At 55.2% G+C, this 14,854-nt stretch overlaps 1 protein-coding gene and 1 long non-coding RNA gene across 6 annotated transcripts in view; one reads left to right on the top strand and one right to left on the bottom strand.

The window, feature by feature from the left end:
• RPS6KA1 (ribosomal protein S6 kinase A1) overlaps positions 1 to 14,854 on the top strand; it is a 52,949-nt gene that overhangs the window by 19,041 nt on the left and 19,054 nt on the right. For 2 of the 5 annotated variants that reach the window (XM_053898780.1, XM_053898779.1), the window contains exons 2-7: positions 1,753 to 1,797; positions 10,184 to 10,300; positions 10,566 to 10,647; positions 12,372 to 12,452; positions 12,645 to 12,724; positions 14,509 to 14,615. In XM_053898780.1, the coding sequence (XP_053754755.1) occupies positions 1,753 to 1,797; positions 10,184 to 10,300; positions 10,566 to 10,647; positions 12,372 to 12,452; positions 12,645 to 12,724; positions 14,509 to 14,615 (512 nt within the window). Of the gene's footprint in view, positions 1 to 1,752; positions 1,798 to 7,288; positions 7,461 to 9,057; positions 9,320 to 10,166; positions 10,301 to 10,565; positions 10,648 to 12,371; positions 12,453 to 12,644; positions 12,725 to 14,508; positions 14,616 to 14,854 lie in introns of those variants that run through there. The other 3 variants (XM_053898781.1, XM_053898777.1, XM_053898778.1) reach the window with 3 other exon arrangements.
• LOC109256783 (uncharacterized) lies at positions 3,481 to 6,625 on the bottom strand. Its single transcript, XR_002075775.2, has 2 exons — positions 6,335 to 6,625; positions 3,481 to 4,465 (listed from the first exon to the last, which is right to left on the bottom strand). It is a non-coding gene; the product is annotated as an uncharacterized LOC109256783 (long non-coding RNA).

The following is a 14,854-nucleotide window of genomic DNA, read 5'->3' as shown; positions in this document are numbered from 1 at the left end:
ATGCCAAGAAGCTGGGTCTTTATTCTATAGACAGTGAGAAGTCATGGAAGGGTTTGGGGCCTGGTACATAGAAGGTTCTCAATAAGGAGTGAATCACCAAGAGAGTTGATTGCTCAAGTGCAAGGGTCACAGTTGAGTTTTAGGAAGGATAGGGGTTTGGAATGGGGAAGGCAGGGGGCTGGTGTGCATGTAGGCTGTTGTGACCATCTGTGGATTCCACATTTCCATAATTGTGGAATTATGTCAAGAGTCTAGAATGCTGGGTGAAATGGAACTCAATATATAAATGTACCGTGCACCCCACCCCTCCTCCCTGGCCCTGATCAACCCAGCCCTCTCCCCAGGTCGCTGAGAGAGGACAGCATGTATATGTATGTGTGTGTGGAGGGGCCTGCAGAACAGTGGTCCCTGGGGAGGACTGGGGGCATTAAAGAGGCTCATGGGGGCAGGATGTCCTGGGAGCGGCAGGGAGGAGCTGCTCCAGGAGCAGGGAGATTATGTAATGGGCAGAGCACAGCTGTGCCTGCTTCTGCCAAGCAAAGCCACAGCTGCCCTGTGGACCCAGCCCCTGGCTCCAAAGTCCTGACCTGCCCTAGGCTGGGTCTTGCTACCGGTAGGAGCCTCTGTCTGCCTCACCACACTTCTGCTTGCCAAGAGGGGTGGGGACAGCTCCTTTCTGCTTCCCAAGGCCTGGTTACTCACCTCATATCACACAGGAAAGGGATGGGCTGGGTTTGGTGTACCCCTGAGGGCGAAGTCTAGGGGATGGAGAAAGCAGGACTACCTAGAGAATGGCCCATTGCCTGCCTCTCTACAGGTAGTTCCCCCGCTGGGGTGTGGGCTCCTTTTCAGCAGACCTTTTTTTTTTTTTTTTGAGCACCTCCTGGGTGTCAGAGACCAGATTTTGAATCCCCACTTACCAGTTATGAGACCTTAGGTGCCATAATACGCCCCTCTGAACCTCAGTTTCTTCTTCTGCCAAATGGGGCCGGGGCCTACCTACCAGATCATGAGGATTTAACGGTACCACAGGTGTGAGGCAGCGAGCCCAGGGCCTGGCATGTGGCAGGGGCTTAGAAGAGAGCAGCTGTTAGCACCAAGTCCTAATCTCTGTCCTCCCAGGACTCCCCGTTTATTAGAAAGGGCGAGCCTATGTGTAAATAGTCCCTGCAGCGTGACACATGGTACAGTGAAGGGACGCAGGGGCACAGTGGGGCAGCAGCAATTCTGCCTGGCAAAGACAGGGAAGGGGTCCCAGAGTGGGGCAAGGACAGGGTAGCCACCATCTCCAGGCTGGACTTTCCCAGACTTTGTCCCCTTACATCCCTGCAGCAATTCTGGGAGGTGGGTATGACTATCCCCATGTTACAGGTCAGGGGACTGAGGCCTCTTGCTGTTGGTTATTTGGTACAGAATCACGCAGTTTGTCTCCGGCAGAGCTGGGAGCCACACACGTCCTTTCCTTCTCACTGGGGGGAGATGACATTTAAGCTCAGTCTTCAAAGATGAGGGGTTTGCTAGGCTGAGAGCACAGGGAGGGAGGATTGGGAAATGCTGGTGAGGGACTGGCCCAGGAGGGCACTTTGATACCTATGCCCTTACAGTGAAAATGGAGGTAGAGGGCCCCTGCCTACATGGCCTCCCTAGCTACTGGGGGCAGCCATGGGCATGGGTTCTGGCAGGGTCTGTTTTCGCTCTGTCCCACACTGGTAAGTCCTGGTAATGTTTCCCTATCTCCCTTTTCTTTTCCAGAATGGACAGACCTCGGGGGAAGAAGCTGGACTGCAGCCGTCCAAGGTGAGGATCAAGGCAGGCACCCTGAGCAAGGGACCATTTGCATGGCTTTGGAGGAGGAGGGAGGCCTGCCCAGCTCAGCCTTCCTCTCTGGTCCCACGGAATCCTCGAGGTGACCCTGTGCACAGAGATCACTTGTTCCAACCTTCCTATTTCTGTCTTTCTTTTTTTTTAAGACTTTATTTTTTTAAGTAATCTCACACCCACCGTGTGGCTTGAACTTACAATTTCAAGATTAAGAGTCACATGCTCTACCGACTGAGCCAGCCAGGTGCCCCTCAACCTTCCTATTTCTTAGGTGAGGGGACTGCGGCCCAGACAGGGTCAGGAGCAGAACCCAGGCTAGAACTCTGGCTTCTCATTACTCAGGCCACTTCCTTGGTTTATTCACTCACAGAAGTAAGGAAAGGGCTGAAGGGGTGATGGGAGAGGCTCAGATCAGCTGGGCTTTCATGCAGGCCTGGAATCATCTGGGTATATGGTGCTGGTGCATGAAGGAAGGGAATCTGGTGGCCTCTCATGTCTAACCAGGGCCCAGTGCCTGGCCTGTGGCCCATCGGCCATTTCTCTGGGTTCCCATCTCCCAGCCCTAGGCTGGTTCCCTCACCCCTACTATCTTTGCTTCCCTGGGCACCTCCCTTTAGCCCTTCAACCCCTGTTCCTGGTTTTGTGTGTTGACAAAAGCACCAGGGGCTGGGTGACAGTTGTGTGACCTTGGGTGGGTCCTTTGTGCTTTCTGGGCTGGGCTTTCTCATCTCTGTGCTCAGTTTTCAGGAGCTGTGAGTTTCCAGAACTACTGGCTGGGGTAGGGGTGCTTAGGAAGTTGCTTGGGCAGGACAGAGGATGGGTTCTGGCAGTAGAGCAGACCGTTCAAGTCCTGGTTCCACCCTCACCATTTGGCCAGAGGTCTTCTCCCTTCTGAGTCTCCATTTCCTGTGTAAATTTCCAATCTGTAAATTGAGGATAATGGTATCTACCTCACAAGAGTGATGGGAAGGACAGATGAGGTAGTAACTGCCTGGCACACTGACTTCAGCACCAGCAGTGTGAGCACTCAGCTTCAGTTCCCTCCAGTGGCCACACCCTCTACATCTGGGTTGGCCTGGGCGCTACACCTGCCATAAACTTGACCTTTGAAATAGACTCAGGGCTGGTCCTGATGTTTGTCTTATCTCATCCTCCTAAGATAAGGGAGCTGAGCTTCCCAGGATAGGGCAAGGTAAGATCAGTAGGCTTCTTCCCCCTCCTCTGATGGTTACTGTGGCCACCTTGGCCACCAGAGGCCAGACCAAGTGGTAGGGGACTGGGTCCCTTGGTTTGCCTCGGCCCCACGTCTGGAGAATCTCCTCCCACAAAGTAGCGCTTGCTAGTTGCTTAGTAACAAAATAAAGGGGTTCAAAGAAGAACCAGGATGTTCAGATCTTGGGGCTTAAGTTCTGGGGGTTGCAGAAGAGCTTGCAGCTTTGGGGGAGCAGGGGGTAAGTACAGCTTCTCACCTCAGGAGCTAGAGGGACTTGTTGGGAAAGAGTGAGAGCTTACCCCGCCAGGTAACCTACATTTGATCCCAAGCCTATGACCCTTGCTCTCTGGCAGAAGACCCTGGGATGGGAAGAGAGACAAGGCTGGAGATGGATAGGCAAGGAGAGCTTTGAATGCCACTTTAAGGGATAGAAAGAGCTTAACCCATACCAGGAGCTTTGCGTTTAGTTTTTACAACACCCCTGATACAGAAATCGTTACCGTCCCCATTTTACAGATGAGAAAATTGAGGCCCAAGGTCACATAGCTGGTGAGCAATGGAGTCAGGTCTTGCTTGACCACAGAGCTCACACTTCTCCCAGCCCAGAGAACGCTGCGTGCTGAAGAGGGGGCATATCGGATCCCTGTGATCCCAGGTTCCACCATTTCCAGGCATCTGCTTCATCTATCTTTTCTGTTGCCCCTAGAACCTCACAGTATCCCCATTGCCCACTTCTGGGCTCCACACACCAGGGGGCGCTCAGCCCGTGGTCAGGACCTCATCGCTTTGTGCAGTGGAATGAAGGGGCAGCAGGCCAGTTTATCCTTTGCTTCATCAGACTTTTGGTGCACCTTGCAGCAGCACTAGGGGACCCTGAAATGAGGTCAATACCCCCAGCCCCAGGGAGGTTGCAGACTTAGGGAGAGGGTGGAGACAGGAAAGCTGTATGGTGGGCACTGTGATGGGGAAGAACATGACTGTAGGCACAGAGAATCTCCATTCTGTGCCAGGCCCCATTTTGGGCACTTTCCAGGTACCCACATTTCTCCCGGTGACATGGTAAGATGAGCACGTCCTGGGGAGCCCAGCCAGGGGCATCTGCGCTCAGGGCTGAGCATGGACCACATGGATGGTCACTGCTGTGTGTGGCAGAGGAAGGAGAGTTTCGGTGGGCTGTAGGGCACCAGGCCACCTTCTCTGCAGAACTGGCACTTGGCTGGGCCTCGAAAAGCAGGATTCGGCAGCTCCAGAGAGAATTGGGCCTTCCAGGCAGAGAGGAGACAAGAAGAGGCACTTGGGAGTCAGGTGTTCTGAAGTCAGAATCCTGCCCCTCTTTCTTGTTTGCTGCAGAACTTGGGCAAGTGATTTGCCCTTCTGAGGGTCAGGTGCTTTTTCTGTAAGAGAAGAATAGGGTCCACCCCTCAGGGCCACCTGGAGGAGGGAATGTGACATGGCATAAATTAATCCCACAAAGTTTGGTGTGATTGTTTTTTTCCTTAAAGATTTTATTTTTAAGTAATCTCTACACCCAGTGTGGGGCTCTCACTCACAACCCCGAGATCAAGAGTTGCCCGCTGCACCAACTGAGCCAGCCAGGCCCCCCAAGTTTGGTGTAATGTGTGTTTATTTTATTTATTTTAGGCAGAAAGGGGGATTGGGTTTTCGCAGCCATAGTATAGACAGCAGCCTAGGGCAAGAGCTCCCAGATCCCTTCCGCGCCCTTGCGCACCTGGTGCCCTCAGGCACACTGGGGCTCCACTCACCCTCCCTCCCTCCATGACAGTGGACCAGGCATCCCAGGCCCCCTCCCCCGGCTATCTCCGGAGCTGGACCCCTTTGAAGCGCCTGCAGGTCTATTTTGAGAGCTGAGCATTTCCCCCCTCCCCTCCTCTCTTCCTGTTTATGAAACCCTGATCCATCCCGGATCCCTCATGCTACCCTGGCCGGAGCACAAGCAGGATGTGACTGTGGACTTCGGGGAGCCTTGGAAGCCTCAGGTGTTGGGGGGGAACTTCCCTTGGACTGGCCAGGGTAAGCTAGCCCACCCTCCCAGGTCCTGGAACCACGTGGCTGGGCTGTGTCCCTTCGGACTGCCCAAGGGAACTCTGCAGCAGGAAGACTGCCCATCTTATCAAGGGAGAAGTCCTGTTTACAACATCCCTTTGTCTCTGTGGCCCGCTTTATTTGCAACAGCCTTCCGAGGGTTGAACATTTAGTTTTAACCTCTGCTTTACAGAGGGGGAGACTGAGGCTCAGACAGGGAAGTGAATTTGCCTGGTAGCACTCAGCTAATGAGTGGACAGTTCTTAACTTCCTACCCTGTACTCCTGGCCTCAGCCTCTTCATGCTGGTCCCTCTCTACATGGAGTGTCTTTTTTTCCTCTTTTCTGCCTGGCCAACTCCTATTCATTCTCAGGGTTTAGCTGGACTGCCCTCTCTGTGGAAGGCACTTTTGGACCTCACCCTAGGCAGATAGTTACTGCCTCTGGGCACCTACAGCACCTCCACTGCAGCCTGAGAGTTGTGTTTTGTTATATATTTTCAAGAGCTGCTTGAGAACAAGGCTTGAGTCTGTGCCCCTCCTCTGATTGGCTTCCTGGCTTGGGGACCGAGCAGGAGCCCAGTATCTGTGAGCGATGCCCAAAGGGGAAATAGGCTCGCAGGGAGGGTGATAATGAAACGCTTGAGTGTAGGCTTCAGTCCCCCTTTCTAGCTATGTGGCCTTGGGCAAGTCACTTTCTGAGTCCAGTTTTCGCATCTCTGGAATGGGGTGACAGTATCTGCCTCGGAGCTAAGGCACAGGGCCTGGCAGAACCCATACCGGTAGAGGCTGAGGGAAAGGATGACTCTGGTGCAGTATTTGCTCAGTTTGTAAGGAGCACAGTTCTTGTCACTCATGCCAGGCCTGGCCCAGTGCAGCAAGGCCACCTGGGAACTGTGGCCCCCTCCTCACCTCCCCAGAGGCCTGCTAGGAGACATAGCCAGAACTATCTGTCCTCCCAGAGGGGGTGGGCCTGGGAGGCCCTGCCTATACTGCCAGCCGGGGAAGGGGCTGTGGGTGTCCGTTACAGCCAGGATTGGCAGCTGGGCTCCAGCTGGTGGAGGGAGGCCTGGGGTGGGGACCCTAGGGACCAGGGATCAGGCCAGGGGGCTCTGGGCTTCTCTCCCAGCTGCCCTGTGGGAGGAAGTAGATAAGAGGAAGTATCTATAGGGGGGAATGGGGCAGGGACCAAGGGATGTGGTCTGGTGCCTGTCCTCCCCCACTCCTGCCACCAGAGGCCTCACAGCCCCAGCACATACCCTTCAGCGAAGGCAGCTCTGAGACTGTTTCCTTCCTGTTGCCCCTTCCTGTACCCTGCTGGCCACAGAGTCTTCCTTTGCTTCTGAGGGATTTGAGGGTTGGTGGGGGGCCCAACTGGCTCTGGCCCAGAGCACTTTGGGGCTCCCAGGGCCGTCCCATCCTCCAGACCCCTGCCTGCAGAAGCTGGGTACAGCGAGCTGTCTGTCTAAGGAGACGTCTTTCACAACCCGCGGCAGGCCGTCATCAGGCTGTCGTTGGAGCCCCTTTGAGGACTGGAAGGGGAAGTCCGTGTGTACGTGGGAGCGTGTGTTTCCACATGTCTGTGGAAATGGTTTCCGATCATCAGCCTGTTTATATTTGTGGGCGTGCCAGTTCCTGTGGGTGTACTGGTGGGACTGGTGCGGCCAGGCCACGTGGAAGGGGGCTGGGCCTGGTCAACCCCTGCCCTACTGCTACCTGCTCCTTCTCTCAGACTTCTGTGAGGTCCTTGCTAGGCCCTTTTGCCCCCCCCCCACCCCCCACCCCCACCCCACCCCACCCCACCCCACCCCCCGCCCATCCCAGGGCCCTGGACTGGCGGGCTTCTGCAAGGCAGGGCTGGGGGCGGTGCTGCCTGTGCTGTGGGCTGCCATTTTGGGTGGGCCCAGCCATAGGAAGGTCACTATGGGGGGAAGAAGCTCCTGCACTCTGAGCTGGGGCATTCAGAGTCTGTGGCCTTGCTGACTTCTGCCGCACATTCTCTCAAAGGGATGTTTGCAGGTGCTGGGATGCCCAATGTGTCACTGCCTCATTGCTTTGTGACTTTTATCTGTGTTCTAGTCTCCCCTCCTTAGGATCAGAGGAGTCGAGGAAGGATTTATCCCTGGGCACCCCCGGAGTCATGGGCTTGGGGTCTACAATGTCCCCTCCTCAGCAGGGGAGCCTGACCCATCTTCTGTCCCTCCTCCCTGCAGAGGGGGAAGTGAGAAGGAGGGGGTCAGGGACCCTGCCTTCTGGGCCGGGAAGGCTGAAAAAGCAGAAGTAGACGAGTAACAGGGCCGTCTGGCCACCGGCTTGAGCCCCACCATGCAGACCCCGGCAGATTTCCCCAGGGTTGAGAGAGACTCACTCCCCTGTCCCAGAAAGGTGAGCAGAGGGTTGGCCTGCCTCCAGCAGCGTCTGTCACCATGACCCTGGGCAAAGAATGGGTTTGGGAGTGGCTTTGTCCCCTGGGGTTTCCGGGTGACTGCTTCTGTCCCGAGGGAGTGTTCTCGGAGGCAGACAGGCAAGTGGAGGCTCAAACCTCAGGGCGGGGTGGGCAAGGGTTGCTGTGTGGCTTTGGCTCACCTCAGCCCCTCTCTGAGCCCGGCTTTCTGCCTGTCCCACACAGGGTGATACTCAGGGGCCTGATTAGCATGCAGCTTCTTAGAGCTGCAGCTTTTGTGACTGTTCAAGGTCCCCTGAAGATGGGGCTGTGTCTGTCAGGGTCTAGACCTAGAATGGGAAGTCCCTGGACCCACCCCAGTACTGAGGGAGGGGGTGGGCTTGGATGGGCAGGGCAGGGCTCTGACTGACTTACCTGCCCACCCTTTCCTGGCCACTTGAGGCCCGCTGACCCCAGGCCAGGCAGTAACTGGAGGAAGGATTTGAGTTTAAGCCTGCTCTGCCACTGGTTCACTTTCAGCCTGGGTGAGTCACTGTCCTCTGGGCCTCGGTTTCCTGTTTCTGAAATGGGGATAACAGCTTTTGGGAAATTTGGATCAGAGTCAAAGCCATCAGATTGCATTCAGGAGATGTTCCTCTCAGTCCACTATCTTAGTCCAGGGCCCTGGCATAGGAAGAGACCTCAGAGGTGTGTCTGCCACAAATGCTGGACTGTCCCCCCCCCCCCCCCAACACTGGGTGTTTGCAGGTGATGTCTCTGCACCTCTTTTCCCACCCCCTGGCAGACCAGCAAGAACCCAGAGCTCTGCCATTGAGTCCAGGGTCTGACTGTCTGCATGTCTTTCCTGCCTGTGTGTATGGCTTGGGTATCTGTCAGTCTACTTGGGCCTCACTGTCTCTTTCTGCCACCCACCTGCTTCTGTTCCTGTTTCTGTCTCCATTTGATGAGTGCCTATCTTCACCTGTTGGGTACATCTCACATGTCGGGTGCCTGTTGGGTTGTGTCCCCTTCTGTCTCTGCCTGTTGAGTACGTGTCCCATCTGTCTCCACCTGTTGGATGCAAGCCCCCATCTGCCTCTGCCTGTTGGGTCCCCATCTGTCTCTGCCTGTTGAGTTTGTATCCCCTTCTGTCCCTGCCTGTTGGATATGTGTCCCCATGCACCTCTGCTTGTTAAATATGAGTTCCCTCCTGCCTCTGCTTATGGGGTACTTGTTGGATATGTATTCTTCCTACCTCCCCTTGCTGGACATGTATCCCTATCCATCCCTGATTTGTGGGCATGCGTCTCTGCCTGTTAAATGCCCATCTTCATCTGTCTTTACCTATTGATGCCTGCCTCTGCCTGTTGGGTGACCCTCTTTATCTGCCTCTACATGTTGGGTGTCTGTCTTTGCCTGTTGGGTACCTGTCTACCCCTCAGCAGCTGGGTTGGCCTGGGGCTTTCCCTTTGGGACCCACAAGGAGGGTTGGGGGGAAGGGCCTGAGGGCAGCCCTCAGGCAGTGGGGAGGGGGGAAAAGAGAGGAAGGGAACGTGGTGAGACTGTAGGCCTGGAGCTGGGAAACCACAGGCCCTGAGTGATTGGCGGCCCTGAGCAGGGCCCAGCCCCCGCCCTCACCCTGCACATCCGCCTTGGGCCTGGCCACCTCCGAGGCAGCCCCTGACGCTGCCTGCTCCTGCCATGGTGCCTCGGCCCTGCCGGGCGAATGGAGCAGGATCCCAAGCCGCCCCGCTTGCGGCTCTGGGCCCTGCTCCCCTGGCTGCCCAGGAAGCAGCGGCCCAGGATCAGCCAAACCTCTCTGCCTGCCCCTGGCCCTGGCTCTGGCCCCAGGCAGGACTCGGTGAGTGTGCCCAGATGTCTGGTCTTGGCCTGGCTATGGCCCTTGGAGCAGGTGCCTGGGCAGCCAGTTTGGCCTCAGTTGGCTGTGGACTCTCCAAGCCCAGGCCTGGCCCTGCTGGATGACTGGACCCTGCCCAGGTTTGCTTCCTAGGGAAGTGAGGAGGCACTTCGGGGCTCTAGAGCAATACCAGCAGATTGGAGGGAGGGCAGAAGGGTCCTAGAACAGCTAAGACCGGGCAAGGGGTTTTTAGTAGACTTCTATGACGGAAGTTTCTATGGGTGGATCGTGGAGTCTCTAGGCCTCTGCTCCTTTCTACCCCAGACTGGCACTTGGGTTGGCCGGGGGAGCCTCTGGTGACTTTTGGGTCCCTGTGCATCTCAGCCCTGTCCCTCTGGCCAGAAGGGTCCTGTCATCCATTCTGACCAGGAACAAAAGCCCAGCTCTACCTCCCCAGTCTGAGCACAAACTCTACTTCCTATTGTGGCAGAACCAAAACCTTTGCAGCAGGGGAGGGGAGCCCCACAGGGAGGGCCTGCGCAGAGCTTTGGGCCTCAGCCAGAGCCTGGGGTTGGCTCCACCTGGCTGTGCCTGGGCATCCCTTTGGGCCTCTCCAGGCCAGCACAGCTGGAGCAAGAGGAGCAGTGCCTCACCTGACTCAGCACCTTGGTAGTTTGACCCTCCCTGGCCCTTGAGGCCCTTTTGGTATTGATGAGCCAGGAGGCTGGCCCCTTCAGCATAGCTGTCTGGTGCTGCTGGCAGGGCCCTGTCTGCTGAGGTCTAGTGGGAGCGGGCTTGGATGGGGACCATTCCCCTGGCCGGCCCGGATGAAACCCACCATGCCCACCAGCTCTATCCCTCTATCAGGATGAGGGCATCCTCAAGGAGATCTCCATCACGCACCACGTCAAGGCTGGCTCTGAGAAGGCCGACCCATCCCATTTTGAGCTGCTCAAGGTTCTGGGCCAGGGATCCTTTGGCAAAGTGAGTTCTGAGCCCACAACTGGGAGGGCAACACTGATCATGTCAGAGGTGGGGATGAGGGGTCACCCTGGGGCTCAGGATCTGAGGGCAAGGGTTGCTGGGTCTGAGGGGGGGACAGGAGGTCACCTTGGCACCCAGGGAGGGCAAAAGGTCAACCTGGGACTCGGGGACGTCAGAGGTCAGCCTGTGCCCTGGAGGATGGAAGCTGATGGGCTGGGCCCCCCTCCCCAGCTTCTCCTCTGCTTTTTCCCCACTGCTTTCTCAGGTCTTCCTGGTGCGGAAGATCACCCGACCTGACAGTGGGCACCTGTATGCCATGAAGGTACTAAAGAAGGCAACGCTGAAAGGTGAGTGGAGGTCCCCTCCCCATGCAGAGCCCAGACTGGGCCCCAGATTGTGGGAGACAGCCCAGCTCTCAAGGTGTTGGGTCTGACAGAGAAGGCAGTTCTATCTCCAGGAGTACCTGGTCTGAAGGTAGAGAAACAGGCCTGTCCTCAGCCACCCCTTACTCCCTATCCCACCCCATTGCAAAGACGGGGTCCCTTTCGAAGAAAAGACTTCTGGGGAATAACCGCATCCTTCCCCTCCCCCACCCCCAAGCCAGCCACCAATTACCATAGCTGAAGGTGAATGTCTAGAAGGAGGCAGGGGGTGAGTGCAGTATGTTTGTGGCAGGGGCCTTCACACCCCTGATACTCAGGTTACTTGGGCAGAGTTGCTTCATGAGGGAGACCTCTCAGGGTGGAGAAAGGTGTTGGGGAAGAGGCAGGGAGTCCAGGCAAGCAGCTAGGGCAGGCAGGAGAGAGTGAGTTGAGGCAGGGCCACAGAGATGGACAGCAGGGAGGTTCAGAAGGGAGCCCAAGGCCAGATCTAGAATTCCACGGCTCACAAAGTGTATTGCTGTGGTTGGTAGTGGACTCTGGGCTGGCAGTGACCCTGACCAGGTGGAATAGGCCCTGGCTGAGGGGAGGGAGGGAGGATCAGAAGTGTTGGCCTTAGGGACTTTAGGGGTCATGTAGCCCATAAAGTGCTGTCTGTGGGGTACTGTGGTTTTGGTGCCCTAAGGCCAGGCTGGTAGGGGTAGAAGTCATTCCCCAGCAGGGGTGATGGGAGCCATGAGGGAAAAGGATGAAGGACTTGGTCGCTGCTGTGAAGGTCCCCAGGCTGGGGCGGGAGTGGCTGTGTCGACCCTGCAGCGTGGTGCACTTGGTGCTGTGAGTGAGAAGCCCAGGGGAGAGTGGGTTGCAGCCTCACAGAAGGAGTAGCCATTTGAGCTGTGCCTTGAGAAGAATCAGTTAGGAGTTCTCCAGAATGAAAATAGTAGAGGGAGGGTTCCCCGGGAAGGAGGAGCTGTTGGCCCGAGCAAAAGTGTAAAAAATGTAAGGTATATTTGGCCAACAGCGGCAGGAATAGTTAACTCCAGCATGGTCCATGCCACACCTGGTAAGGGAAACGAAAAAATTAAAATCGAAGGCAAAAAGTGCTCTGAAGGAGCAAAGCACAAGCCCTGCAGGAGAGAGGGCCCTAATTTAGCTTGGCAGTTTAAGGAAGACTTCCTGGAGGAGATGAGGCCTAAGCTGAGTCAAAGAAGAACCTGCTGGTGATCAGAATGCCTAGGGACTTTCATTCGTTAAAAAAAAAAAAAAAAAAAAAAGAGTATGTGGGGGTGTCTGCTCAGACACACGAGTCTGATTTTTAGGCCCAATGACTCTGCCTAACTAGCTCCCAAGTGACTGTTCTCTCCATCCCCCCAGACTGGAACTAGGGATTTTTGTGCCAGGTGAGGAAGGGTCTGGTAAAGGCATCCCAGGGGGAGCCTCAGGGGCAGAGGCTAAGGGCACACAGGACAAAACAGGTTGCTGAGATTGGCTGGATTGGATGGCCCTTGATGGGGGCTGGGGGGAGAGAGAGGGCGAGAGGGATGGGCAGGGGGCTAAGGGCCCAGCCCTGAGTACTGCCATGTAATGTGAGGAACTCGTGGAAAAGAAGAGCCCTTCTCAGACAGGGCTTGGGGCTGACTCTTTAGGGGGAGGGGCTAGACTCCTAGTGACTGTCTTTCTCTTCTGGCCAGTGCGTGACCGTGTTCGGACCAAGATGGAGAGAGACATCCTAGCTGATGTAAACCACCCGTTTGTGGTGAAGCTCCACTATGGTGAGACCGCAGTCCACTCGAGTTCGCAGCCTACTTGAGTTCGCACCCTGCCTGCCAGCCTTTGCCTTTGCCTGTGGGCCACTGCCTTCCCCGTATGTTGCCCCCACCCCCAGCAGGCCAAGGGAGCTTAGAGTAAAGGGGCAGGGCCCAGGACCCAGCTGGCTCCACCATCGCCTTTTCCCCTCTCCCCAGCCTTCCAGACTGAGGGAAAGCTCTATCTTATTCTGGACTTCCTGCGAGGCGGGGACCTCTTCACACGGCTCTCTAAAGAGGTGAGCTAACACCCCACTGCCCCGGGGCCCCGAGATGGAGCTGGAGGGACAATGAGGCATCCCATCCCAGAGCCCTGTGAACAACCTGTCTGGTGTGGCTTGGACCTGGGACCACCCAGGCCTGCCTAGCAGTCCCTGGCCCAGGAACTGATACCCAGTGTCACGCTGGGACAGAGCGTACAGCTTGGCAAAGCCTTCGTTCCTCCCAAGATGGGTGAGGAGGATCAGGCCCTGGGTCTCCTTGATTCCCAGGAGCTAAGGGATCTTTCGTCTCTCTGCCTCCATTCTTCTAAGGCTGCCCTGGGCAGGGCTGTGAAGATGGGCAGAAGCTTAAATCCACCCAGAAAGCTAAATATTTTAACATTATGTCCCATGTGTTAATCAAAAGGATTTTAACTGACATGAAAGAATTCGAGCCAGATATAAAAATGGGACCATTAATACAAGTCAAACTTCAGAAGAGAAACAAACTTTAAAAGAAAAAAATTTAAAAAAAATTTTTTTAATGTTTATTTATTTTTGTGAGAGAGAGAGACAGAGTGCAAGCGGGAAGGGACAGAGAGAGATGGAGACACAGACTCTGAAGCAGGCTCCAGGCTCTGAGCTGTCAGCACAGAGAGCCTGACGTGGGGCTCGAACTCACAAACTGTAAGATCATGACCTGAGCCAAAGTCAGACGTTCAACCCACTGAGCAACCCAGGCACCCCTAAAAATTTTTTAAATGTTATTTTAATGTTTGAATAGGCAATACACTCACATGATTGAAAAGAAAAATGTCGGGGCGCCTGGGTGGCTCAGTCGGTTGAGCGTCTGACTTCGGCTCAGGTCATGATCTCGCGGTCCGTGAGTTCGAGCTCCGCGTCGGGCTCTGTGCTGACAGCTCAGAGCCTGGAGCCTGTTTCGGATTCTGTGTCTCCCTCTTTCTCTGACCCTCCTCTGTTCATGCTCTCTCTCTCTCTCTGTCTCAAAAATAAATAAAATGTTAAAAAAAAAAAGAAAAGAAAAATGTCATTGAGAAATCTTCCTCCCACCCCAGTCCCTCTACCCGCCATAGGTAAACACTTTTACTGATTTCTTGTTTAAGTGCCCCATGTTTCTTTGGTAATACAACCCATTCTGATACATGTTCTGAATTCCAACCCCCATTTCCTTACATAAAAAGTACTAATCTATGTATCTGTTCTATATCTTGCCTTATTCAAGATAGCAGATCATGGAGATGGATCCATATCAGAACATGGAAGTTTTCTTGTTCTAGTTTATGGCTGCATAGCACTCCATTACACATGGGAGAGATGGTTTATCCCAGTCTTCTGCCCAACCCTTTTGCTATTTCCAAACAACGCCACAATGAGTGACTCATATGTTAATCATGTCATACCTCAAACCCCTTTACATATTGTTTTAATTTTTATTTATTTTTTCATTGTTTTAACGTTTATTTTTAAAGAGAGACAGAGTGCGAGTGGGGGAGGGGCAGAGAGAGAGAGGGAGACCCAGAATCTGAAGCAGGCTCCGGGCTCTGAGCTGTCAGCACAGAGCCTGACGCGGGGCTTGAACCCACGAACCGCGAGACCATGACCTGAACTGAAGTCGGGCACTTAACCGACTGAGCCACCCAGGTGCCCCTCGTACCCCTTTATACAGAGCATGGTGTATGGCCCTGGGGTGTCTAAGGGTCCTCCCCGAGGTGGGCCGCCGAGACCAGGAAGCTGCTGACTGCAGTACCTGAGCTCCTGAGGAAGAGGCAGTCACAGCTGGCGTCCCCTCCCGCCTGTCGTAGGTTATGTTCACAGAGGAGGATGTGAAGTTTTACCTGGCTGAGCTAGCTTTGGGCCTCGACCACCTGCACAGCCTGGGCATCATTTACAGAGACCTCAAACCTGAAAAGTGAGTGAAGCCCCAGCTCTCCCTAGCCAGGGCAGAGGTAGGCCTTGGGGTCTCTCCTGACAGGGGTGGGTGTAACTCTCCCCAACAAAGTCTCCCTGTGTGTGGCCGCCCCGTGGATAGGTGGGTGGGACGGGTGGTGGTGGCAGCAGGGCCCTCTTAGGGGTCTGCCTAATTACCAGTGTCCGTTAAAAGGGCTGGACACCTCCTTGCAGGTACGTTGCCTACATTTTTTTTTTTTT

This window comes from Panthera pardus, unplaced genomic scaffold (genome assembly GCF_024362965.1).
Source record: "Panthera pardus isolate Hobbes unplaced genomic scaffold, ASM2436296v1 HiC_scaffold_11, whole genome shotgun sequence".
Taxonomy (NCBI): domain Eukaryota; kingdom Metazoa; phylum Chordata; class Mammalia; order Carnivora; family Felidae; genus Panthera; species Panthera pardus.
The sequence above is the reverse complement of the archived record's forward strand: the minus strand, read 5'-3'. Positions and strand labels throughout refer to the sequence as shown.